The sequence below is a fragment of the Scomber scombrus genome, chromosome 11 (assembly GCF_963691925.1).
Source record: "Scomber scombrus chromosome 11, fScoSco1.1, whole genome shotgun sequence".
In the NCBI taxonomy this organism is placed as follows: Eukaryota; Metazoa; Chordata; class Actinopteri; order Scombriformes; family Scombridae; genus Scomber; species Scomber scombrus.
In genome coordinates, this window is record NC_084980.1 from 18,484,159 (window position 1) to 18,511,202 (window position 27,044).

General features: G+C 38.7%; 3 protein-coding genes across 3 annotated transcripts; 2 read left to right on the top strand and 1 right to left on the bottom strand.

Moving 5' to 3' along the window:
• The first annotated feature begins 8,547 nt into the window (after nt 1-8,547).
• arf1 (ADP-ribosylation factor 1) lies at nt 8,548-12,134 on the top strand. Its single transcript, XM_062428568.1, has 5 exons — nt 8,548-8,595; nt 9,826-10,014; nt 10,137-10,247; nt 10,349-10,473; nt 10,611-12,134. Exons 2-5 carry the CDS (start codon nt 9,870-9,872, stop codon nt 10,767-10,769), a joined length of 540 nt encoding a protein of 179 aa, XP_062284552.1. The 5' UTR covers nt 8,548-8,595; nt 9,826-9,869; the 3' UTR covers nt 10,770-12,134.
• A 1,709-nt stretch (nt 12,135-13,843) lies between these two features.
• Nucleotides 13,844-18,549, bottom strand: c11h1orf35 (chromosome 11 C1orf35 homolog). Its single transcript, XM_062429737.1, has 8 exons — nt 18,028-18,549; nt 16,684-16,834; nt 16,555-16,600; nt 16,359-16,441; nt 15,672-15,744; nt 15,360-15,439; nt 15,057-15,182; nt 13,844-14,369 (listed from the first exon to the last, which is right to left on the bottom strand). The coding sequence occupies exons 1-8, from the start codon at nt 18,122-18,124 to the stop codon at nt 14,114-14,116; spliced, it is 912 nt and encodes a 303-aa protein (XP_062285721.1). The 5' UTR covers nt 18,125-18,549; the 3' UTR covers nt 13,844-14,113.
• guk1a (guanylate kinase 1a) lies at nt 17,706-27,038 on the top strand. Its single transcript, XM_062429738.1, has 7 exons — nt 17,706-17,909; nt 22,946-23,059; nt 23,666-23,707; nt 23,823-24,058; nt 24,218-24,302; nt 24,394-24,479; nt 25,577-27,038. The coding sequence occupies exons 1-7, from the start codon at nt 17,888-17,890 to the stop codon at nt 25,613-25,615; spliced, it is 624 nt and encodes a 207-aa protein (XP_062285722.1). The 5' UTR covers nt 17,706-17,887; the 3' UTR covers nt 25,616-27,038.
• Nucleotides 27,039-27,044: the final 6 nt, after the last annotated feature.

A 27,044-nucleotide genomic window follows, 5' to 3' on the forward strand; every position in this document is an offset into this window, starting at 1 on the left:
GTGTGTTTGAAGAAAGATTGTCAAAGCTATACATGTTGGGAAAAAATAGTGAAGGGAAGGGTAACACTGAAGCTAAACTAACAGAATCTGTGTGTAAAATTGTTAACACAGGAAACAACAAACACTTACCAACATCCCCCATTTTCCTATTATATTCCTGTTTCCTGTTTGGCATCTGTACACCTTTTCATACAGTAGCTCAACTATCATGCAAAATCTCATAAATTCAGAAGATCTTGGTTAATTCAGACTGGATTAGTACGTTTAGTAAGATTAGTATGTGCTTTCATCAAATATTTCCTTAATCTATGCAGTCATAGACTATTCTTAAATCAATCACATTTTTTGGGATCTTTTATTTTCCATTGATGGAAAACATCAGCCTGGTGCATGTCCAAAATTTGATCTGCATTATTGTGAACATGTCCTGAGTGAGTGAGATTGGGTATATCAATTACAAGGTGACTAGCAGGGGAGAGGAGCGGGGTTATCATTAGCAGGGACTGGCGCTGGCCTCTGGTAGTTCCAGTAATTACCTCACAAAGGGTGGTGCTTGCCTTCCCACTGCTTTTCCCACACTGCACTGCAGGCTCAGAATTCCAATCGGCCCCAGACCTGCAATCTCCTCGGTTTTAGACAGCAAATTACTGACAAGTCCCATTCTTCACAGCACTGTAATTGCTTTTTAGTGCTGTTTTTATTGAGGCAACCCCAACCCCCTTGCCCTTCCCTCAATAAAGCTAAGTCAGGGAGGGGGCGAAGGGTTAATATAGATAACATTAGTCCCTAATTGGAAGGTCTTGGGCAGCAGGAAGGTTTCCTACATGTCATATCATTTTGTTGAATCGATTGGAATTTTTGGTGTTTTTATTTTTATTTTTTTAGTAAGACATTTTTTCTTTAAGTTAATTAGTTTCTCATTCGTTCTGCAGATATGTCTAAACTCTGCCATCATGCTCCTGCGTGTTTTTTTCCAAAAAAGTGATATCATTAAGGCGCTTCACATCCTATACAAAGAGAGGCACTGAGCATCTTGGCTACTCTACCACTTAAATCACTCCGTGTTGTCTTTCCCACCCCTGCGCATTACTTTCTCAATCTATTACTTTGTGGAAATCATTAGTCTCCATGTCAATACAAGCTCAGAGCAGAGAAAACATCTCATTATGGGACTTAAAGAGATCCGTAGCATTCTTGGCTCTGTCAAGCTGTTCTTCCTTTCTTCAATATAGTTACTTTCTTTTCACTGAGAGGACAAATTCTCAACGTTCCAATGCCGGACAACCAAACAGTTGCCATTTGAAATGAGAAAAAGAGAAAGAATGGAAAATGGCTGAGGGATTAGAGGATCTAAACAGGATAAAGGGATAGGAGATTCTTGGTGTGATCCAGTTTAGTTTGAAAGATGGAGGGTCTTAACAAGGATTTGAGACTTTAGAAATCATTGTGCCATTATTTCCATCCTGTGCAGTTTCAGCTAAATTGTTTGGTATTTTGTGGCTCATACAAGTCCCTTGTTCTTCACATTCTCTCATGCAAGAGTACACACAATATTTAAAATTAGTGTGACATAATGTGCTTATCCTGATATATTTTCTGTTTGTTTCAAATGGTATGTTTCCATGTTTGCTCTGGACATGCACATGCAAAATTAATTTGAGAGCTGTGCAAAACATTTCATGCAACATGTGAATACATATTTCAAAGGCATTTTCTATTTACCTTGCAGTTCTTTCAGGAGTTGATCCCCCTAAAACTTTTGAGTTGCTTTACAAAGGTTGTGTCTGCCTTAAAAGGAACCCAAGCACAAGGATATCATAAGAAACGTTTCATGAAAAGGAATAATACACAATACAGAGTTGATTCAAATACAGTTTAAATGTTGAAGAGGGATCTGCATTTCTCCTGTTTCTGTCTGAGCACCAAACGTGACTACATCAAGGCTTTATTGATGCAGCAGCCAAGTGCCCTAGGGCTGCAACCTGCAATTGACTTGGGTAGCAACCTAATTCGCCTGTGTCCTTATGTGTCCGTATCCCTGTCAGTCTGAGCAGGTTGACACCTCTGACCCTGTCAAGAGTGTCAAATACGTTGTCAGAGGCCTTCAATAAAGTACAATGACAAGCCCTCCAATGCATTACCACACGAGTGCCAGCCAGAAATGAGAGGCTGTAGCCTTTCCAGCCTCAAGGCAGACAGGTGCGCCATCAAGCAATGCACACACGCACACACAATGACCAGGAATCACTGATAACACTGCTTCACTGCTTATATGTCAGTTATGTGGTTTAACATTTTAAGAGTAAACAAGCACCATGATATTAAGGAGATCTTATCATCAAAATAATAAATGATGTCTTTTGGTCTGTGATGCCCACACTTGCTATGTTCAAAATGCCTCCAAATTTATTATTCAATCAGTTAAGGATTATCTTGAAGAGGCTTACATAACTGAAAGAGATCAGTTGTCAGTAGCAATAAAAAACACCCCACCTGGACCACCTTGGGTGCATGTTAGGCCTGTCACCATGAGGCCTCTCTAAAGGGCCCAAAGGGCCACTTACAATCAACCTGTCAATGTCACGGATGCCTGAATGTTGGAGAAATAAGATGAGACTGTGTTACAAATCATTTGGCATCAACATGACAAGTGAGGGATCCCAAATGCCAAATCTGGACACCTACCTGGTTTTGATGCCACAGGTTTTGGTAGGTGCTGGTTGTCCTCAAGGCCCTGCTTCGACATGCTGTGCATTCCAACCAATTATCTACCCCAAGGTGCAACAGGTTCACACTTTAATCTTTGATGCCTCCTCCAATGGGATATAGCTGGATTTAAAACAGGGAACAGGGGTGGAACAGCCCTTAAAAACCTGTATACATAGCAAACATGAATCAACTTCAAACCAACCCACTGAGGAAAACAAAAAAGTCTTTCAAAGAAATACCTTTATCCTCACTATTGTTTCATCTTGCAATGGCTCGTCATGGCCTATTTGGATGCTTGAAGCAAGTTTCAAAGAGAGAGCAGCAGCTGTAGCCTTAAACATTGCAGCGGTCAAAATGCCCTTTAAGTTAATACAAGGTAGTGAAATGTGCTTTTGAATGCAGGTCATTTAAAGGGTGTTGAGCATTTGAAGAAATGGACCATGGAAACCTCACGTCCAACCAAGTCATCCTTTACCAGGAAATCCAGTTCCCTGGCATGGGTGTCGTGTTCTATGTGTACCCTTACACCTTGCCAGTATACCCACATCCTGCAAGCCAGCGATTCCCATTCCTTGTCTCAACCATCTGTCACGGATGTCCCAGGACATCTCCTATCGTCTCCAATGGCTCCCACATGTACTGTGCTGTGTGTGATTGGAGGAATGAAAAGGTCACATGGCAAATGAAAACCAATATTTGAATTACATCATATGCATGGTAGTACAACTGGTCACTTCAGTGTCGAAGAGGTTAAAGATCGGTTATGGCCTCTAGTATGAAAAAATGTGTATTGCAACAGTAGGTTTTTGGCAAACTGATTAATGCAAAAAACATGACGAGGCATGGTTTATTCATTACTTCACCACTTTATCACTTCAAGTAAACTAGATGACCTCATAACCTTTGTTTTAATAAACTGGGCTGTCAAAGTACGTGAGAACAACCTTTACGCCATAATGACTCAATATGGAATCAAACATTTCCGTATGTACCCGGGGCGGAGTGCAAAATGTTATGTAAATCCCCTTAACGACCTTTTCAGGCTGCCGACAATCACCATACAAAAGTGATTGGCAGCCGACACTGGTGTGCATTTATCCTTTGCCCCTGCCTGTCTCTCTCTGTAGCGCCCCCTACTGTGAGAGGCGTGGGGTAGGGTGCCCAGTGGCACTTGTTGCCAATGGATGAAGCCAGCATGGATCCTCTCATGCCAACGATGCGGGTCGTTGTAATAATGTTCGGTTTGTTTCCTGCTTCACACCTCCTTTGGGATTTTGCCCGACCTATAATCCAGTACATGAGACGCAGAGGGAGGCATCCCATGCCTGTCCATCTGAGTTCCAGCACTGCTTACCCCAAACTCGCTCCTTTGTACGACTCACACAGCAGTCTATTGGTTGTCCAAGGGCCATTTCATAAAGTGCGTCTACTACCATGATTATTATGATTAATGAACCCCACGCCATATGCCCCAAAACCAGAACCAAATTTTTTTTAACACAATGTAAAGACTCATGAAACTGCAAATAAGACACTTTCTTCTATGTACACACAAGCATTCTCTCTCTGTCACACACACACACCAGATCAGCATTCCCAAGCCCCTTACTGAGCGTTTTTATCCTTGCTAGGCCTCGTCTCAGAGGGGAGTAAGGCCCCTACTGGGATCCTTACCCACTTCCTACTGCGAAGCCTCTTTGGCCCCTTGGCAGCCCTCCTCCATTCACAAACTGCAGTTTAGCCTCACTCTCTGCTTCTTTAGCCATAAATTTACTTTGATTTGGGCATGACTGACTCAGCGACTTGAATAACGCCTCACAGGTGATGATGTAGTCCATATACAATAACCAGAAATATACCAAAAGCATATTTTCCTGCTGAGAGGGATTACTTTGACTTGTCTTCGGGGTTCTACTGTAGGTGCCTCAGCATGTGGGACTGTGGCCCCCAGGTGGGGATAGGTGTTCTGGGGACACATTTAATTCAAATAAAGAGGAGGAGATTTTAAAAAAAATAAATTAAAAAAAATAAAGAGAGAGAGAGAGTGCATGTGTGTGTCTGGGGGTTCATGTTTGTGCACGTGTAGGAGAACGTTTTTAAGCGTGTACACCCAGAATTTGTTTGTGTGTTTGTGTGTGTGTTTTTTGGGGGGGTGATATATACACCCCCTACTGTCCTGTTTCTAGCCCTCCGTCCACACATTACAACTGTCAGTATCTAGTGAGATATGAAGCCGAAAAGAAGGAACGCGGAAAGAGGAAAGAGAAAACCCTTGAATTGGATATTACCGCTGTGTTTGCCTGTGGAGCGTGGGAAGGTGGAATTAGCTGTACGTCTAGGATCTTTACTGTACCTTCGGCTCACTATGGTATGTTGTGAATGCATATTATGATATTGGCATCCAAAAAAATCAGCTTTGTACATTTTTTGTTTCAATCCTCATACAAAAGGGAGATAAACTACTATTGATTTTTTTTTTTTTAATTATCCAATTAATCATTGAACATTATTTTCTGCTTCATATATCTCATTTGAATCCAAAACATACATTTTAGAAGACAACAATGACAATTTGTCTGCAATGGTGCTTAGACAGTATTTCAATACACAGTGTTTTCCAACCTGAATGTGTAATATTCCAGATGGGATTATCTCAGAGTCCAGATATGTGAATTGGCTAAGGAGTGCAGCAGAAGATACAGCAGTTATAAAATATGATTTTGACAGGTTTTTATCACACCTGTTTTCCCTGATCTTTGTTTTCACCTCACCTCAACACCTGCACCTATACTCTTTGGGCAAAAGAGGAAAATGGGGGTTTGGACTTCACTCCCCCTGCCCCCCAAACAAAGGTTTTTAGATACATTTAACTTATTGTGTTAAATTGGCCTTTGAAAAACAGCTCACAGTTTATGCATTATGCTGTTCTCAGCTGTTTTTTATTTATTTATTCATTTTTTCATGTAATTTAAGTTTGGTGTTTAAGTACAGGGGTTCATACTGATCCAGCTGATAGAACCAAAAAAGTAACGTCACTCACATAAAAGTTAAGATGCTCAACAATGCCAATGTTTGCATTTGAACAATAGGTTTTTCTCTAAATGCGCACATAACTTTGTTTTTAAAACAACTGAATAACAATCATTTTGAAAATATATGTGTTTCACATAATCAGTACTACAGTATGGTGGGGAAAGTGGATTGCTTTTTATGCCAATGTGACTTTCTAAACTTGTCAGTACTGTGCAAACTTTGGTAAACCTTTATTTACTAAACTCTACCAACCTAAGGTGGAGACAGACTGTATGTCTTCATTGTAAGTAAGAAACAACTGCAACGCAAGTGTGAAACTACCAAAAAAAAAAACTTGTCCTCAGATGTTTATGGTGTGTTTTTTTAATCATACTGAGTTGGTTTAGAAAAGCTTTGATAAGCTGCAGAATTTCTTTTTATTAAAGAAAGCACGTAATTTGTAGAAATTAAATCATGTCATTCACCAAACTGGCAGGTGTCAAAATGTATGTCTTTGGCAGACCACAACCTGAGCCATATGAATGTGTTCTTTTTCAGAGATTGTTACATACAGTGCACGTTTAAACCGAATTTGCAATGTAAGTTTTAGTCGTATGTTTTAAAACCTCCTTTCAATTGTTTGCTTTATTGGGTTCAAGTAATATCTGTAAGATAAAAGGAATAGACAGAGAGGGAGACAAAAACAGAGAGCATGATTAATACCAGTGTGTTTTATAGTTACTAGGGGTTTTGTTCAATTTGATTGCGACATTGATTGTCAATCATTTTATACTCATACGTGTGCAACAGTCACATACTGAAAACTGATAAGAAAAAAAAGCCTTTGCTTAATGATTCTGAGCTGAAAGTATGAATCTACAAGAATCTTAACAAACTCAGTAAACACCTTTCACACAAAAGACAGCAGTTTCTGTGAAAATATGCTGAAAGCAGTCTCTCAGGTGGGCAAAACCACAAATTATGGTTGCAGAGTGAGACGGCATTATGACTCTTCACTGTGTGGTCCATCACAAGCTATAGACCCTTCTCCCTCCCGCTGTTCTCTCCTGTCCTTCTCCCCTCCTGCTGCCCCCTCTGCTGGGGGTAGCAGGCATAGTTGACCCTGGTTAAAATTCAACTGACAATAATGTGCTTAGACCTTTTCTCAATGACCTGCTCAGGGATCAAAAGGAAGTGGAAGTTGCAAAGTTGGAAAACAAATGCCTCAATAGGTTTAAATTGACTGTACAGTGACAGTCATCACCTAAAGGCCCCTTTGGCAGCTGTTGTAAAAGACTTCCTATTGATAAGCATCATGTAGAGTCTAGACAGTTAATACTAAGGACTTTATTCAATTCACACTATATGAGAAGTTTCTGTGCTGTTTCATGTCAAGACCCCTAAATAGATTAAACATCTGAAACTTGTAAACGCATTTAATTTACAGGTACAAACCCCACATTTTAAACCCACATTTTTCTTTTAGTTTGACATGTAACATATCTCATTACATTCACTGTAACAGCACTGCAATGCAGATATAATTTAACAGGATATCACCAGTGACGTTTTGAGCCTCATGCTCTTCTTAAGATAAGGCTCGAATGGCTGTCATGAGCTGAGTTAGACTCCAGTCCACTCATGCAGTGGGAAAATGGGAAAATACACCTCACTTCTGTAAATGTGATGGTTTAGTTAGAGAGAAGAAGGGGCAGACATAGAGGAAGAAACAGAGGGAAGGAAGATCCTACATGCTTCCTAAACGGATGTGAAATGTATTTGAGTATTTGCGCCTTTCTGAAGATTTGTGTGTACAGCAAGAACAATTATCAGATATGAAATAGACAAAATGCTGAGGCCAGACAGAAACATTTCTACATTATTCTCTAAATGATGTGATTTTGTTGCACACTGTCATGTATTTTTGTGACAGCTGTATTTTTCTGAACAAAGACTTTTTGTTGCAACATTCAATTGTATGACAGAGGTTCTGTTGAATAATGTAGTAATGTATAGATGTATGTCGAAGGTAGCAAATCAGCTACCTTCGACATTGCATCTGTGACACCACTTCCTATTAATGTATTAACTGTAATAACAGTTAATCATATTAACTGTAATAACAGATAATATGATTAATATTAAGATATGATTTATCCGTGATACATTAAAATAAATGAATCTGTGAAACAACTGTGCTGAAGAAAATGATAATGTAAAACATAACATAAGTTTAAACAGACCTTTAAAAATAACACTTTGAACAGATATAGAAAGGATAATCAAAGAGGTGGATTGCAATAATGTGATCTGGTACAGTGTGACATTTTGACTTGTGTTGTTTGTTCTCTCTCTTTTTTTTGTTACGCTTTCTTTATTCTCCTATGTTGTTTTGAATGTTTTTGGCTTGATTTGATTGTAGACCTTTAAAAAGGGTGAAAGAATAGAAACGTTCCTTGTGTCATCCTACACCCTTTTGAACATTGAGTGGTTATTATTTTGTTGTTTATCTAAAAAACTAAAAATGCTATTATTTCTATTGAGTTATATTTCGCTGCCTATATGTTTTATTTTGTTATTTTAACATGTTTGAATAAATAATATAAACTAGTACGATTATGATCTGATTCCGATTAATAACCAAGTAACTTTTGTTTTGAGAGCTGCAAGTTTTTCAGAAAATGTGATTATAAGCGAGTGAGAAAACCTTGGCTGGGCTGTAGGTGTAGTTGTCCGCTCGGCCACAGGGGGCAGCACCTCTCGGTCTGAGGCTCACGGAAGTCTTGCCGAGCGGAACCTCTGACGTGTCAAATTGTCGCCATTTTCCTGAGGAAGGAAACGCCTTGAGAGGAAAGGAGGAAACACATCAACTCTGTACGTATGTGAGAGATACTTTAGTTAAGCCAATTTTATAGTATATTCACTTAAATGTAATTGTACAAAAAAAAGCAACGCATGTGTGAACAAAGTCTTGTTTGTGTCCGCGGTTACAACAGAGAGGACGCCGAGAGAGGAACAGCGACAGTGACCCACTGCTAAAAGCTAACTTTACCGATTAGCTGACTTATCTTAAACGATTTATTTGACTTCCTCAAGGTAAAGTCCTCATTTACCACCCTGTGTTCACACTCTTGCTACGTTTAATTGGCATTAAACGTGCACCGAGGCTCTTAACATACCGGATAATATATTGATATTTGGACCAATGTTAGCATTGCTATTTAGCAAGCTAACACTCGCCGTTTGTTTACGTGGTCTTTAACCATCGCACCGTGACAAATTTGTTATAAATTAACACCAATTAGCCACTTTGTGTCACCGGTAACGGCATAGTTTGGGGTCATAACAGCTAGCCTGAGAGAAAACGACTTTAAGAGCTACATCCTGCTTAGTGTTATACGCTTTTGAGGCCAAGTTAATAAGTGTTAGCATCTTTTGTGAATCCCATGACTCTCTTACGTCTAATAAATAAAATTTCCGGTGGGTTATGTGTTTTCAGTGCTATTTTTGTCATTTTTCAGATATGTACTGCCAATCCGGAAAGGTAAAATGTTTCCTCGTACCTGAACCAGCGTTTAAATCCGGTGTTGCCTCAAATGTCGTAGGCTTAGCTGGTATATAAAAGTATTATATATGGTCGTGTTTCAGCTCCGAAAAACCCATTCGCCAAGTGTAGTTGCGAAATTGGTATGCGTTGTCAACTAATATTTCTCTAAATAGAAAATAGTTAAAAGCGGCCATCACGATTTCCTGAAGGCCAATAGGCCTATACCGTTTCACATTGTTTTTGTTGTGCTATAAAAAGCTCTAAACCCAAAGATGATCAATTTACTGCATTTTTACAACGATACAAGTTACAAAAATAAGCTGCCAGTGTTTGGCATTTTTTGCTTGAATTATTAAACAATTAATTGAGATAATCGAAACCTAGTGTCCTTGTTCGATAATTGAAACATAATGTCTGTCAATTAACTAATCAGACAGATTTCCAGCTCTAGTCAGAATTACTTCTATGAATGGGGTTTAATTCCAAATCATGTTTACTAGTCACATGCTTCCTCGATTGCACCTGATTTTAACATCTGGTCTGTTGTTTCTCCTCAGGTTTTTTTTTTTTACACCAAAGTAGGTTCCCATCACCAGCCGCCATGGGGAATATGTTTGCAGGACTCTTTAAAATGTTCGGGAAGAAGGAGATGAGGATTCTCATGGTGGGTCTCGATGCTGCTGGCAAGACAACTATTTTGTACAAGCTCAAACTTGGAGAGATAGTGACCACCATTCCTACAATAGGTATGTCAAAGACCTCATATTTATTAAATAACTACTTTTTTATTATTTTTATTTTATTTTATTGCTGTTTCATGAGCACTTTGAGTTTTTTAATGTGACTTGTTTTGGTTTTTTCTTCTCAGGTTTTAACGTAGAAACAGTAGAGTACAAGAACATCAGTTTCACAGTGTGGGATGTCGGCGGTCAGGACAAAATTCGGCCGCTGTGGCGTCACTACTTTCAGAACACACAGGGTACATTTTGTTGTGATATAGATCAATACTTAATTATTTTAAATATTCATGTTATTTACACTGCATTTTACAGACTCATTTATTCTCCATTTGCTTTCCAGGTCTCATCTTTGTTGTGGACAGCAATGACAGAGAGCGATGCACCGAGGCCCGTGAAGAGCTCATGAGGATGTTGGCAGAGGATGAGCTGCGTAATGCTGTGCTATTAGTGTTTGCCAACAAACAAGTGAGTAAGACTTCTTTTAATAGAGGCAGGTGTGTGGCATAACCAGTTCCCTGCACGTTTTTCTTGTTCCTACCAGTCAGCCTCTTGTAGTCCCAGGATAGGCCCCTAATACTTTTTCCACTGTTTCATGTTTGTAGGACTTGCCAAATGCTATGAATGCAGCAGAACTGACAGACAAGATGAACCTCCACTCCCTACGCGACAGACACTGGTACATCCAGGCAACCTGTGCCACCACTGGGGACGGTCTCTATGAAGGACTGGATTGGTTGTCTAATCAGCTCAAGAACCATTAATAATTATGTGCTAGCCACAACTAATTTACTCCACCCGACCTCTGTCCTTGCTCTCTATTCTTAAGGTGTTGCAAAACTGAGCTACCCTGTTCAAAAAAAAATTAAGTACTGGAAGTTGCCCTCATGTCAGCTGTTATTACCACACACATGCAGGCCAGTGGTAGGGATGATCTATTCTTGTAAAGCTGTCATCTTTTTTTTGTTTGTTTTGTTTTATTTTATGTAATTGTAAATATATTTGGTAATGGGGCAGCTTATTTTATTTTTTCTACCGTGGTTATTTCACTTGCTGGCTGTTGGGCAGCCATGTGTGTGTTGAAAAAGAAAAGGGAGGCATGGAATAAAAAATGTACCAGCAAATGTTGAACCCAGGATCTCATTACAATCTGATGACTTATCATCTGGGCACATGTACTGTAGGGAGTGATCCACAAGGGTCTGTTGATTTACAAAAACTGAATTAAATATTGATGCACTACTCGCAGCTACTATGGTTACTTTTAATAGTGACTACGAGTGCCCCCCCCCCCCTCCAAAAATTTCTGTTTGATAAACACTGGCATTGACTATTTGTACTCTGTACTGACATCACTCTGTCCAAGTCGAGAACTCCTGTGAACACTTACCAGCCTTTGTTATACAGTATGCCTGTTTGAATTTTAGAAATGCTGTGATGAGCTCATATTTTGTGGTGGTTTGGAGGGCAGTTTTTTGAGTCAGCGTTGGGTTTTTGTATTCCTATAAGTCTCAGGTTGATCATGTTCTGCCGATGTACTTGTTAGCAAAACTGCATGATGTGATCTGTTTGTCTTTAAGGGCATGCATAAATGGACTGGCTGTTTACATCATTAGGCTGCACAAGAACTATTACTCCAATGATTGCTTATTTCAACAGCCCTATACTGTAACTTGTGTGTACTGTGTGAGGAAAGAGTAACAAAAGGAGTTTCACACTACAATGTCCCTTGTGTCCTAACTAAATGCCCTAGCAAGTCATGCCTTTTTTAATTCAGTTATCACAATGTGGGAAGTGGCGTTCGATGGCAATACGAAATCAGTTTCAACTACATGTTCAGCTTTGTGCGCTTATTTCTTCCTTTGCAGCACATTGTCCTTGGCGTTAACAGGAAGCCATACATATGCCTTCTTATCCAAGACACATGTTGCCTCTTTATTTTCAAGCTTCTTTTCTAAAAGGTGTGGGTGTTACTATACTATTCTGAAAATGTCTTGGGGGTGCATTTCACTTTTTTTGATTTATAACTGCCTAAATGTTAAAAACTATGTTAATCTCAATTTTGTTTTATGTAAAGCTTTTGTTTTGTGAGGATAAAGCACTGTAATTAAAGCGACTGGATAAAAATGTTTCTGCAACTGATTTTCATTCTGTTTCACTCTATGCAATAAAATTACTGAACGTTAAGGTGCTTAATGTAGCTTGTCTCCCTGCTTAGCAGTCATTTGTCCATTTCAGTTGAAAATTTATAGAGCTTTACAATTATCATTATCGATTGAATCCATTATTTTCTTGATTAGTTGTTTGGGCTACAAAATGTAGAGTTCAGTTTCCCAAAGCCAAAGATGTAACCTAAAATGTCCTGTTTTGTCCTGGCCAAAAAAACAACCCAAAGTTATTCAGATTACTATCACTGATGACTAAAGAAACCAGAAATTATTCATTCCAAAGAAAGAAGGTCAAATTCTGTTGATTAACAGTAGTGCTGATAGAGTTAGTCAATGTACAAAACATGTTTGTTTTATAGGTCAGTTATGCAGAAAAAGTCCCCTAGCAGTCTGGCTCTCCTATTTTGCTATTTCAAATAACAAAAAAAAATTTGGACAAAAAAACTAAACGTTTGCAATTTTCTGCCATTTCATTGACTGAATGATTGATCAAAACAAATAATTTACAGGTTCTGATATCAAAAATATAAGTTTCAGGCCTAATAGGCCTAATTTCAGGCTTAATAGTAATATATTTCAAGAAACAATGCTAAAATAATGGTGTCATAGCAACCTGTTTGGGCCATCACCCTTTGACCCAGGAAGAAATGTGATGCCCCAAGGTGATCGTAACTACCCAATGTTTGTGTTAAAGCAGTAATGTGGATAGCACACCCTGTTTCACATTGTGTAGGGGCGGCAATCGAGGACAACATTCTTGCAGGTTGATTAGGCTGCTATGGTTAATGCAGCCAAGCCTATAAAACATGGCAGGAGAGTATGGTGGTGCTGGAAGGGGAGGGAGTTAGAGTCCTGGGTCCCTCATAGGGTGGCTTTGTCTGGCCCTGTCTCCTGCTGCTCCATCAGCTTGGTTTGTGTGTGGCAGTCTAACGGTACTCGGCCATATAAAAGGACCCGCCTGGTTTTTTGCACTCTTCTTTATGAATGCCTTGCTCTTTTTAGTGCACCCCCCAGGTGCCAGCCAGCAGAATACCCCCTTTCAGACCAATTCAAGGCAAACGCAAACACTACACTCTATTATAACCAGTGGAGAGCATTCCAATGGTATCGCACCAGTCAGGGAGCTAAACCTAGAACGGTGAAGGATTAAGGAGCACTGGCGTGATTGAGAAAAAGAAAAGGACCGGAGCTGCTGAGTAGCGCAAGAGGCACAGTAGGATAGAGGAGATGTGCATGGATGAAAAGGCGTCAAGAAGCATCTTTCACCAACCATTTTCACCAACCCTAAAAAAACCCCCCACTTGATTATTCAGATGTACTCTGTCATGTCCTATAGTTAAATATGTTCCTGTAGCACTGATGTTCCTTACTACAAAAAATATTGTGCTGGTTAGTGGTAACAAGGCTTTCCGCAAGCTTCAAAAGTTTTAGCCTCACTAACATCAAAAGCTGCCGGACGTATAATATAAAAAAAAAGCCAAGTTTATTAAGAGTGATAATTAAATAAGTGTAATTTTCTTAAACTGTAAACAGTGTCAGGTTTCCTGAACAGTAACAGCCACCAGAACCAGACGTAAGAATAAAAGATCATTGTGTTTACTTTGCAAAAATATTTTATATTGCATTGTATTTTATGTAATAAAAACAAAAATTGACAACCTATCACAATGCAGAAAAGTGATATTTGGTGGTTTAATCACATAGAATGCGTTGAAAACTACCTCGTTGTCAAACATAACAAAAAATTACACAAAAGACAACTCATTGTGGGTGAAAAAGTTCAAACATGTGGTCAAAACCTGTTGGTGAGACACACGGACCTGCATCCATCTACAATTCATTTGGCTGTCCAGGGTAAATGAGGTCTTCAGGGCCAGTCAAGCTGCTGTAGAGTGCTATGTCCGCATAATGCGCCTTTGAATGAGGGGGTGGGGAGGACATTAGTCGTCCGAGTCTGTGTCGTGGCGCCGCTTGTGGCTTTGTGTGGCACCACCAGGGGCCGTCTTGTGGCTGGCAGGGTTACGGGGGACAGGAGACCCCCCATCAGAAGAGTCTGTGTCGTGCCGCTGCTGCCGATGATGGGGGTAGGAGGGCTGTCGCTCTGCCTTTGCTCCCCCCCTTGAATGGCTGTCATGGGGTCTGGCTCCACTCTGACTATGGTATGATGGATTATGATGATGGTGGTCCTTTCTGTGCCTGAAGAGTAAAAGGAAACAAACAATCAATGACTGGCAGGGATCGGGTAAGCTGTTGTGAGGCTGGGGAGGAAATAGCTTCCCAATGAGCTTATTTATAGTGACATCCACAGAAAACTCCAAATGGCAGCTATAAATAAATATAACTTATGTTTGCACAAGTTCAGCAAATTAAAAAATCTATTCCTCATTAATTCTGTGCGCTACCACCGTGTTTACATTATGATTCTTCTATGTCACAAATTACTAAAGCACCTAAATAACATTACTCAGTCTGGTATGTACATTTCTCTTCCACACACCTGATTTACAGGATTTATCTAAGGTCTTGGGGTACATGCTCCCAAACTTTAAAAGATGAGGGTCCTAGTTACTCTCTGTAGGACAGTACCTCAGTGCCCTCTAGTGCTGACAGAGAAAAGCTCTTGTAAAGCAAAGCTGCAGGTTTGCTAACTTGTCCGCTATACTGAAGTTGGACATGTTAACGTGAGCATTGTATAATGTGATTCAGTAGAATAGTCTTGTAAATAATGCAACTGCAATATTTGCAGTAATAAAAATTAGATTTAGACTGTGTCGTAAAAGGGCTGATCCATGTATTTGGTAACGTTTTTTTAAAGCCATAGTTTGTAGTGTTCATGTTATTTTGTCCACCCTCAGGTGACAGCTAATAGAGAGATGAGCAAACCTCTTTCTGTTGTCATCTGATTCAGAGGATGAGTCTCTCCTTTGTCTCTTCTTCTTCTTTTCCTTCTTCTTTTTCTCCTTTTTGCTCTTCTTTTCCTTCTTCTTTTTCTCCTTTTTGCTCTCACGCCTACAAGAGTTAAAAACAAGAAGTGAAGATGTTTATTGTTAAAGTGAAAATAGCAAGTTGGGTACCAGGCCTAATTTTATCCACCAAAACTATGTGTTTTGTGTTTGCAGTGTCTGTAACATCACATACATGTTTAACAAAATATCAGATAGATGGTTACTATTACAACATACTCACCGTTGTTCCATCTCCTCTTTTTCTACACTCTCAGATGTTGTTGTTGTTGAGGTTTTTGGATGACCATCTGTCTTATGGTGCTGTAAAGAAAGGATTTTTTCCATCAAGCGTAAACCCATGAAATAACCTTTGACATAAACTCCATGAACTGTTCCTTCACTACCTTCAAAACATGTTCAAAAGGCCTTTCTGATTTATTAAGACCTACAACTAATTTCCATCCAAACAGCTTAGTAATTGCTGTCTGAATCCTACAAACTTGAATCATCTATGACTTTTCCAATGGCAGCAAGGGGAAAAGAAAGAACTTACTGTGAAAACTGGCAAGCCCATTTTAGCAGCCTCCTTTTCCTTTTGGGAGAGCACCATTTTCCGTGACCCTACACTGTAAATAGAAACACGCACTTGAAAACAAACATTCGACAATCATACTGCACTGAGATAAGCCGCTGTCTCAGCAGCACTTGAATGTCAAGAGGAACATTTTTAATGACTTTTAATAGAACACAAATAGAACATAGTGAGGGGCAGAGAGGGATGTTGCTTTTGTTGCCTGAGCTATTACATTGCGTTTGCTCGAAACCTAAATAATCTAACAGACATTAAAAAATAGAAACTTGTTTAACTGAAACCCTTAAAAGTGGTGAACCTTTTAAATTTTTGAAATAGTACATTTATATATCAAGAGCATCTTCAAACTAGGAAAAAAATTGTTTGCAAATATTTGAAATCTTTTTGATATAATAGCGGTGATAAATTCTTAGCATGTGTGAATGTTATGGCATATGCATATTATGACATTCATGTTGTTTTCTGCATATTTCCATGTGTATAAAAATGTGTATTGAATCAATGGTTGTTTATTTCTACATGTTGAGGTTACACTTTTTTCTTTGCGACATATACTATCCTTTTTAACTTGGTGATTCATATAGTAGGCCATATCCTAAAGTTATTATCCTCTAAAAAACATATCTTCTTATAAAGAAAAAAAATCACCTGGAGCTTCCCAAGCCTGAGACACGATCCACATCTCTCTCCTCACCATCAGCTTCTTCCCTTCTGCAAACATCAGCCAGGTCCTGGTATGACAATGAGCGAATTTCAAACCATTTAAATCTTTTTAATGAAGCAAAAATCTTTCAAAAAATGTTTACAAGCCTATGAGTGAATATAACTAAAGAAAGTGAAATACCTCTTTTGTCAAGCCAGTTGGTTGCCTCTTTATATTCTTGTGCCCACTAGATGGAGAATAAAAAACATGAATTAACAGGCCTTTACTTGCATTTGTCAATTATTTCTTTTTTTGGGAAATTATACGTACAGAGCAGCCATCAATGCCTCATGTTCTGCAGCCTTGACAGCAGCAATCTCTTCTTCCTTGGTCAATGGTGCGCCACCTTTCTTGTCTCTTGCATACCATGACAGATCTTTGCCTTTCTGCCATCGTCCTACTGGTGCCATCAAAGAGTTCCCTGGAAACAACATGGAGAGTTGTTGAGAAAGATGGAAAATTGCAATGGAAAGAGATGAGATATGATGATATGCAGGGTTGGGGGATGTGATTCTTTGTACAGTAACATGATAAAACCTCCCATACTACTGTAGTCCCTTTACCAATCCCTTTACCCTCTGGTTGCATTAGACAATTGAAGTAATATATCAACGCAATGAGCAGGACTACTTTGTGGCAATATCAGATATATAAAATTATGGACCAAAAAAATAATTGATTAATCAAGAAAATAGTTGACAGATTAATTCCTGATGAAAATAGTTGATAGTGTAATTGATCATCTATTGTGAAAAAAAATCAAATCAGTGCAGTCTGTAACAAATGAAAAAGGACACAGTCCATAAAATGTCACACAATAACATGATCAAACAAGTTCCAGTCTTTGTGGATTTAAGTCTGTCTGTGTTTGTAGATGTTTGAAACGGACTGAAACAGAAAAATGTAGATTTTCTGTGTATATATACATTTTAGATTCAGATTTGTATTGTTTTGCGACTGTATCTTCATCATATGTACAACAACACATACTGTCATGGCAAAACAAGAGCACCAATGAATTAAGTTCAATCAAATACCTAATGCTTAAAAATACTTAATGTAACACATACATGAATTAAGAGGAAATATTTCATGTTGGAGTGTGCCTCCTCCTCACAATCCCCTGATGATCTCACCAAACTTTTTAAAAAGCCTCTGCTGCCGACTGGATGTATTTCATCAAGAGGGTTTAAAACTTCATTTTTAACATCTAAATAACATCTTTACTGGAGTTTGTCCAGCGAAATTATTCAACTGAATCCTAAGAAGAAGAAGTGGTTTATTGTGTTTCCATCTTTTTTATGTCACAGCTGGGATGGCCTTTTACGTAGCTCTCCTGTTTGGCATGCTGACATGTTGGCAGCGGTGTGCGGAGCTGAGATAGCGAGTGTGTCTGTTCAGGGGCAGCGATGAAAAGGTGCAGTTTGGAGAGAGGACAACAGGAATAACACCAACTAAAACGAGACACTGTGTGATGAGGGACGCTACAACAAAAGGTATGATATTAAAACCATGGTATTTGGTGTTTAAAATGTCTTTCTCTGTGGGAGCGGACAGCTGTTAGCTTCACAGCCGACGGCGTTGCCTCTGGCTGATAATTTAGTCTGAACTTACCGAGATAATTTTCTCTGTGTTTGTCCACTTTCACGTCGTCCCAGTTGAACTGGTCCTGGCCTCCTCTGACCCCTCCAGATCTCGAGGAACCAAACATGTTTAGTTAGATAGATTTTTTTTCAAAGAAAGCGGTCAGCTAACTTTAGCCACGTTTAGCACACGAGCAGTTTGATCAGGGCCTTCGTCGTCCGCTCATCCGGGGAGTTTTCCGGTATGTTGACCTCGGAGCAACGTGTTTCCTTGTGGTGATGTTTGCTTTGACCGTCGCGGCTAAAGTCTGGTAGTTATCTCCTAAAATATCGAGAGAAGTAGCCCGCAGTCAGTGCTACATAGCCAACTTTACTCTGCAGTTAAAACTTAAACGCTTACATGAAATAAAGAGCTTGTTCGTCTGAAGGTGTATGTTCCCCTTTAGTCAAAAGCTGTAGCCGCCAGCCTATAACATTACTATATTTTAAACACCTTCGTTTTGGAGAGTATTTCCTTTTTTTTTTAGCTAATATTAGTAAACACGTTTCTGTGTTTTGTCGCGCGCATTCTTGACGCTCGTGAACGTTAACGTGGTGGTGTTTGTGGCACGGCGTGATGACGTAAGCAGTAGAAATAACGCAGATGGCTGGCGCAGCAGGAGAGACGGAGGCGAGGAGGGAGACGATCCTCCGAAGACGGTCCTTAAACCTCGGATTGGAGTAGCTCCCGATGTTCATGAGATATATTTCCAGGCTATATTCAGGTAGGAAAGAAGGAAGATCTTTGTCTCCTCTCTGTCGATGATCTATCTGTCATTAACTGAGGCTGTCATTCATCTCCTGTAGTGAGATGGGAGTCAGATTGTTTCTGCTGCAGGGAAAGAAGATGATTCCCATATTCCACTTTTATTCTCACTTTGTATTGTTAATAGTGTCAGTGCTTTACAGTTGTAATGCTACGACTACGACTGGTGATGATGTATATGAAAGTTTTACTGTTTTGCTGCAAAAGACATCCCTTGTTTTCATATCTAAGCAAATGTACACAGTACACACTTGATAGGGCTGCACCTAATGATTATTTTCTTTTATATATGCTTAAAGTTTATGAAGTATTTTTTGTCAAGAACAATGGCACTGAAATAACCAATACATACATAAACCAAGTACAAGTCAGTGTCAGCATAACAACTTCCATTTCGACCATACAATTAGTGTGATTTGGATTACAGCAATCATATCAATACATTTTTGCACATGATATTATACAATATACAGCAGTAGAGAGGTAACTGAAATTTTAAGATATGATAATATCAGTGTCGACTATCAATCACATACAAAATCTATATTGTCCATCTTCTAATGTACAGGTCTTTTCTCAGTCGCAGAAGAAAGGTTTGCTTTTCCATCTCAGTGATCTCCTTAATAATATCTAAACCATCTACTGTAGGTAGATTGACCTGAAACCGTTTACATGTAACTGCTTTCTTTGTTGCTGCTGTGAATATTTTGGGATTTGTAGTCCCAAAATTTAACTAATGATTATTTTCATTATCAATCAGTTTTGGACTAATGTGTTGATGAATCGATTAGTAAATGACATGCAACCTAAAATGTCTATTTTTGTCCTGACCAATAATCCATAACACAAATATGTTTGGTTAACTATCATGAAGTACTAAAGGAACTAGAAATATTCACATTTAATAAACTGGAACCAGAAAATGTTGGTGATTGGACAAATAATCTATTATCAAAATAGATACTGATCAATTTTCTGTCACACTGACTCTTGATATTTCAAAATAGCCAGAGTCTCAATCAGCATTACTGCGCACAGTAATTATCAACAACATTTCCCTCAGGAAATGCAATTACCATCCTCTACATATTAATCCAGCATTATACTATTGCTACACTACATTATTTTGTTGCTCTTAACATTGTGTCAAAGTGCAGTTCGCAATGCCTGAGCTTGCTGTTTTTATCTCTTAGATCAGTCTGGTCCAAGTTTCAGAAATTTGTAACTCATAATAAAGATAAACCGAGTGTGCAGTGTAAGCATTTTCTGTATGCTATATTTATGTTGACAGAAAATAAAAATGAGTTAGAAGAGATCATAGAATTAGAGTGGATGCCCAACCAGCCGTCCAAAGGCCAAATATATTCAGTATACTGTCATATGAGACCAAGACAAGCAACTAATATCACATTGGAGAGTATGGAACCGTTGTATACTTAGCATTTTCTGCTTGAAAAGTAACTGAATCACTTTCTGTCGATTGATTATTTGATTCATTGACTCACTGTTTCAGCTCCAGTACTGAACACCTAGCAGACTACTGGGACCTAATGGATTTCACATGATTCGTTTCAGTCAAATATCAGTCACATGGTGTTCAGCGCACATGGTTTAAGTCAAGTACAGTGCAGCTTTCAATTAGTGTCAGCCCATGCACATGAACTCACGTCTCTAATTTCCTGTCACGCAGTATGAAAGGTTGATTATTGTGTGGGTGTTGGATTCTAGGAAACTGCAGGTTTCATAAATCTTGTTGATAAGATATGCAAATGAGATTTGATTAGACATTAGTCGGAAAAACTGTCGGGCCGAACCCCTGCCTGAGTTTTGCTTATTTGTTTGAACTATTCTCGTATAAGCTTTATTCAAATATAAGCAGCGTACATGCCGATAGGCATGGAATTATCCTTTTTTATTTCTAGAGCTGATATAGTCAACATTATTAAGTTATTGTTATAACACTTTTGATAATTAAGTAATTCGAGAAAGAAGAAAATTTGCCATCTAAAATGTGAAAAATGACTGCTTGTCTTTGTGTTATATAATTATAAATGATATATTTCTGGGTTTTTGCACAACTGGAAGGCATCTTCTTGTGCTCCAGGACATTTTTACTAGGCTATGTTTGGATGCTTTATAGACTGAACAATTTATAGAAAAGATCATGGCTAAATTAAGAAAAGATAAAAATAACGGTTAGGTCCAACCCCAGTTTATTCTAAATGATATCAGGAATCAGATGCAAATTGCTAGAATATAATCCTGGATAACTAACCTAAATAGTGATTTATTTTACAAATGGAAATAAAGATCTCTCATTAAGACTTTGCTTTTTAAATCTGAACCAATCAAAGCAGTATAATGCTGCTGCTGTTCTTTTAAACAGCGCAGGTGTTACAGATTCAGAGGCTTGAGGCTGAGCTGCAGGGTTGAGTGGAGGTGTGTTGGGAAGTGTGTTTGTGCTGTTGAACATAACTGCTATGAAACAATCAGAAATTAACGTTTCATTGATCTGATTTAACGGCGTTCTTACTGTCAGCGCTCCCTCTCGACCACAGCTGCTAATAACAGCCTCTTGTAACCGCTTACTGGCGGACCAACTCTGTCCCCCATTCAGTGTCAGGACCTTTTATACAGAACAGTGAGGCAGAATAAAGCAGTAGTATTCCTGCATTGAACAGACTCTGAGAGAGGAGAGCAACACGACAAGAAGTGACAGCAAAGTGCAGCAGAGGCTAACGTTAACTGCTTCTCTCCTCTGTCTCAGCGGGGGCAGAGCTGAACTCAGTACTTTAACAATATAATCCGCACAAAAGAAGATAGCGTTTTGTCCTATATCTCGTTTGAAAATACATTGATATATCTTAAAAACTCAATATACCGCTCAGCCCTAAAACAACGCAACGTTTTGCAGAGTGCACTGTGAGACTGTCGGCACGAATTATAATTAATGAGAAAACACTGCAGTCCAATACTTGAACACAACTCTAAAAATGTCAAGCCTCTTCACTGACCTCAAAAAAAAAAGGCCCTGCACCTTTAATTAGCCAGGTTGCCGTTTATGGGAAGCATTCAAGAGGCGATGGAGAATGACTCTTGTCATTTGCACATGCTAACACAACCTCACTGCATCTTGTGTTTCTTGGAGACAAGAAGGCTAACAATGCTGTGAATTAGTCCTCCAGGATTGCTAAAGTCCAGGACAATTTCCTTTTGTCATAGTAAAATTTAGTTTCTATGTATTTATTTGTAATTTGGAGTCAGAATGTCATGGATTACCTCATTTTCAGATTAATTCTCAACCCATCTGATACCTGACCTTGATGTAAGTAATAGGTCAAAGTAGTTAACAAGTAACCATGATGGTTAATGTTTGCTTTATATTGTTATACTTTAATTATTTAATAGCCAATCTGTAACTGGTTTCTTGTCGCGACTATGTGCCTGGAAGACTGAAAATCAGCTGACTTCCTTTTTATTGTGTTTGTATTGTTCTTTGCAGCCATTTATGTTTGAGCTGTGGGTGTATTCAGCAAAGATAAGAACGAAAACAGCAGTACTTTTACTTTCATTTAGTAGCCTGCTTAAAAACTGTCGATGGTGAAAGAGAAGTTGGATAAAGTCACAGGAGAGAAAAGGTAAGATTTTGAAGGAAAACTGAGCTATTTTGGAAATATACACATGGTGTTTAAGCTTTAGTTTATATTCATATGAGCCTGTTGTCTGCAATGAAAAGCAGATTTTCCTCTTATCCTTTTAATAATTCTTAGTTGCTCTGTTCTTTTCTGCTCCCACAAGCTGAGTAAGGCCCTCCAATTAGTGAGTAATTGTTCCTCGACCTCACCGGTAAGCCCTCGGCTCGTTAAACAGCTGATTGCCTCTGCTCTTGTGGGACATGTTTTGTCTCATCATATGTGTTGCCTTTGACAACAGCTGGCTTATCATTTTTATCAACCGTATCCCACAGGAACGCGGACTTGTCTGAACATGTCAACCTTCTGTAATGCTGTGAAATTGTCTTTATAAAGCCATAAGTTGGTGCGCAGGCTGATTTGTTCTTGTGATGACTCACATTGTAAGATTTCAGCCTCACTCACTTGTTTTACTATATTGAACTCTCCTCTGCTGTGCTCTTCTCTTTCAGCTATGGCTGGACCCAGGCCTGTGGTGCTTAGCGGCCCATCGGGGGCAGGGAAGAGCACTCTGCTGAAGAAACTCATGAAAGAATACGACAGCGTGTTTGGCTTCAGCGTATCCCGTAAGTGTACCAGTCTGTGGTCCTATTGACAAATGACCAATTCATGTATATCATTGTTAAACATATTTGAACCTATAGGTCATCAGTGTTTTCTAGGAGATGTAATTTTCTAAAAATTCAAATAGGGCTGCAAATAATGATGATTTTCATTATTTTCATCATTGTTGGGTCCATGAAATGTCTTAATATATTGCATGTCAATATCCTAGGTCCTAAGTTTACATTTTTACATCTTTTTTTATTAGTCTGACAGCTTTAACAATCCAATACAATTTTCTGCATCTGAAGTCATCATGAGGAGGAAGTAGAGGTAATAATGCAAACAAAGTGTTCAGAGAGGCCATGGTTTTTAACATGCAGGCAGCATTTCTACATACATTCACCTCAAGATGTTTTAACATAGACATCTGACATTATAACTGCAAAAAATAACAAAACAAAAAATCGCAAAGCTCCCAATATGTCCCCTTTAAACAATTAATCTGATATGAAAATAGTTGGTAGTTCATTTTCTTTAATCAACTAATGGAATAATTGACCAACTGTTTCAGCTGTACATTCAAACTGAGTATAGTATATGACAAAAAATGCCTTATTATCCCTCAGATACAACAAGAAACCCTCGACCTGGAGAAGAGAACGGGAAAGGTACAGCGTGTTCCTCCTCTTTGATCTTACAGTGAATCATATTTTTAAATGTCAAGTTAGTAATTGTGTATCACATTGTGTGTACTCTATTTTTCTCCTTTTTGGGGGGTTTCAGATTACCATTATGTTACACGGGAAGTGATGCAGGCAAGGATCGACAATGGCGAATTCATCGAGAACGCAGTGTTTTCAGGGAACATGTACGGGACAAGTAAAGCTGCTGTGCAAGACGTCCAGGCCAAGAACCTTATTTGTATACTTGACATTGACATGCAGGGTGTGAGGAACATCAAACGGACCGACCTCAGTCCTATCTACATCTCCATCCAACCACCATCCATGGCAGTCCTGGTGAGAACAGAACAAAATTACATTGAATCGATAAATACTCTGTGACTTTGAGTTTGCTTTGTGTCACTATGAACTGGTCATAAAGGTTTTGTGTGCACTATGGATATTTCTGGAATGTCTTTTAGGTTAATGCCAGTTTTCTGCTTTGTATTGTTTCAGGAGAAACGTTTAAGAGACAGAAAAACTGAGTCAGAGGAGAGTCTCCAGAAGCGTTTACATGCAGCTAAAGTAGATATGGAGTTTAGTAAGTGCTTCTGTTTTGTTCTCAAATATTAAGAACTCACAACCACATAAATGTTCATAACACAACTGAGCATGATTTTATCTCCTTCTAGGTAAAGAACCTGGCATGTTTGATGTCATAATCATCAATGAAGATTTGGAGGATGCCTATGGGAAGTTGAAAGAAACTCTTATTGAGGTAAGTTGCCATTGAAGAACACAGAGCATTACATTAGATATAATCAACACACATTAAATGGGGAAATCTCCAGCAAAAGTTAGTCGCTAACTGGTTTTTCCACATCCTCAAAGCTTTTTCTCTTGAAACATTAAAACCGAAACATACTGTGTGAAAATATAACCAATAAAGCATAAATCTAACATGTTATTTGCTTGTGATGATACAAAATCTGCCAACAACATCTGAGTTGGTAATAGTTACTGTCACCCACTGTAAATGAGAAACCTGTTTTTGTCTTCTTAGGATCCATTGTTACTAAATTTACCACAAATACTAAGAAGATTTGTGTAAACGTCATATGTGCTGCACAGGACAGACGTAGCAACAGTAATTAAGGGTGGCAGAGCTTAGCTTACCTGCCAGTTCATGAGAAATAAAACACACCCTTGCTCAGTTCAATACAGTCAGTGGTTTTACTGCCACAGCCTTGCTTGCACTGTGCTCATGGTGGCACATGAAGCCCCTTTCGTACATGCAATCTATCTGTGAAAAGTTCAGGAGCATTTCCCGCATGGGATCATGTGTGAATGGGAGCAGGGATTGATATTCAAGAAAAACTGTACCACCAATTTCCTACTTCAAGACCTCGTAATATTGCAGGGAAAATGCTGGTACATCTGTGTTGTGAATGACAGCAGTAACTTTGCAGGGCCATGAGTGTCTGATGAACCAACCTGCAACTTGTTTATGGTTGCCTTGCCAATTCTTTCATGGGTGATTTGTCTTGTAAACTTTTAGAATATTACTAACTTTAGATATTGCTGTTTAACTGACAATAAGTTTGTTGACTTTATGACTTTTCTTTACTTGTGCTCCTGTAATACAACATTTTCCCATGTCACAGATAAACACAATAATGTCTTCATATCAACTGAATGTCATTGTCCTGTAATTCCCACTTGCAGTCACAGTGGCAACCATTAAGCTTAAGTTATTTAGTCTTATTTTAAATTACCTAGTTAATTGTTGTGGATGTCTCTGTATTGCCTGATCAACCTTATTGTAGCTACCTACATGTATTTACACCATCATAAATATGTTTTTCCTTTCTCTAGGAAATAAATAAAGTCAAGAAAGTCGGCATGTCTTCGTAGGGGACGAGCATCGCAACACCTTTTTAGTCCCGTCCAGCCACTCCTCAAAAAACCGCAGACCTCCATTCCAGTCGTCAACATTCCCTCAAATGGCGGTCTGTGAAGCTCAGACAAGATCCCTCAGCGGATACATAGATGCGTAGCTTTTACACAGTATTTAGAAGTAGTTGTTATCAAATGGTAACATATTGTAACGTGGAACATTTTCTTTTTTTACTGACAGGGTGCGCTTTCCAGATTCTTACTTTCATTTGTATGAAAAAAAGATACTCCAATAATGCTTACTTGATATGTGACAGGCATGGTATACAGGTCGTTGGACGTGGTTACTGAACATGGGTATACTGCTTGCAGCCTCGTCCTTATATCATCTTGGACTAACACAAGAGTAACATAACTCATTCCAACATGTGGGTAAACTGGTCTGTCAAGGGTATGAATAAGCACATCTCTGGATTTCTTGGTTACTGATAGTGAGTTATGCTACTCTTATTTCTAGAGGTTTTTTTTAGTGTGCAGTCAAGACTGGGTTGATGGTGGAAATGAGTTTGAGAGTCAGTCCGAAATATTCATCCCCTGCATGTGTTTACTTCAGGCAGGAAATACAGCTATAGCATTAAGACTGATTTCTGGAACATGGCGGCTGTTTACTTCCAGCGGGTACATGCAAGTCAACTATGCTGTTGAAACAAAAAAACTATTCCAGTGCTGGTTAATGTTTTTTTTCTTTCTTTTTTTAATAGATTCCCACTTAAGTTTGCTGTAGATCAATAAATGCTGCTGTGCGCTTTAAGGATTGAATCCCATGAAATATAGGTAATGTCCCTTGAAACTAAAAAAACTGGTATGTGGAATGTCCTTTAGGATATGACTTTTTTATTTTTTTTGTGGAGTTATGACAGAACAATTTAACTGTTTTATTTTACAGTTGTAAATTTGTAAAACTTTATATTATGTAATAGTATCATTAGGCAGCCTCACCTCTACAGCAAAATGGTATTCAGTGGACTGTTTGGATTCTTAACAAAAGGATAGCTTTTTAACTTTGAAGATATATTGCTTAGAATCAAGCACACTATAAATCCTTTTTACTGTAAAACTGAGAAAATATTTATATCCTGTTATCCTGTCACCTTCCCAGTGGATAACATCTGTAATTTGGTACCTTTTTTATTTCTTCATACGATCAATTCAATTTCATGGGATATTAAAAATTCACAGATTTTGTGACACCCATTCCTTTTTTCATATGATTTTATATACCTGTCATGATGTAATAGTGCAAATGTTACATCATACTCAAATAGATGCATGCAGTCCTCTACTTTGCCATTTAACCAGCTCTTAAAAATGTGCTACTTGTGTCATTATACATTTCTTAAATCCATTAAACAGCCAGCATTGACATAATGTTGCTTGTTGAAACTTC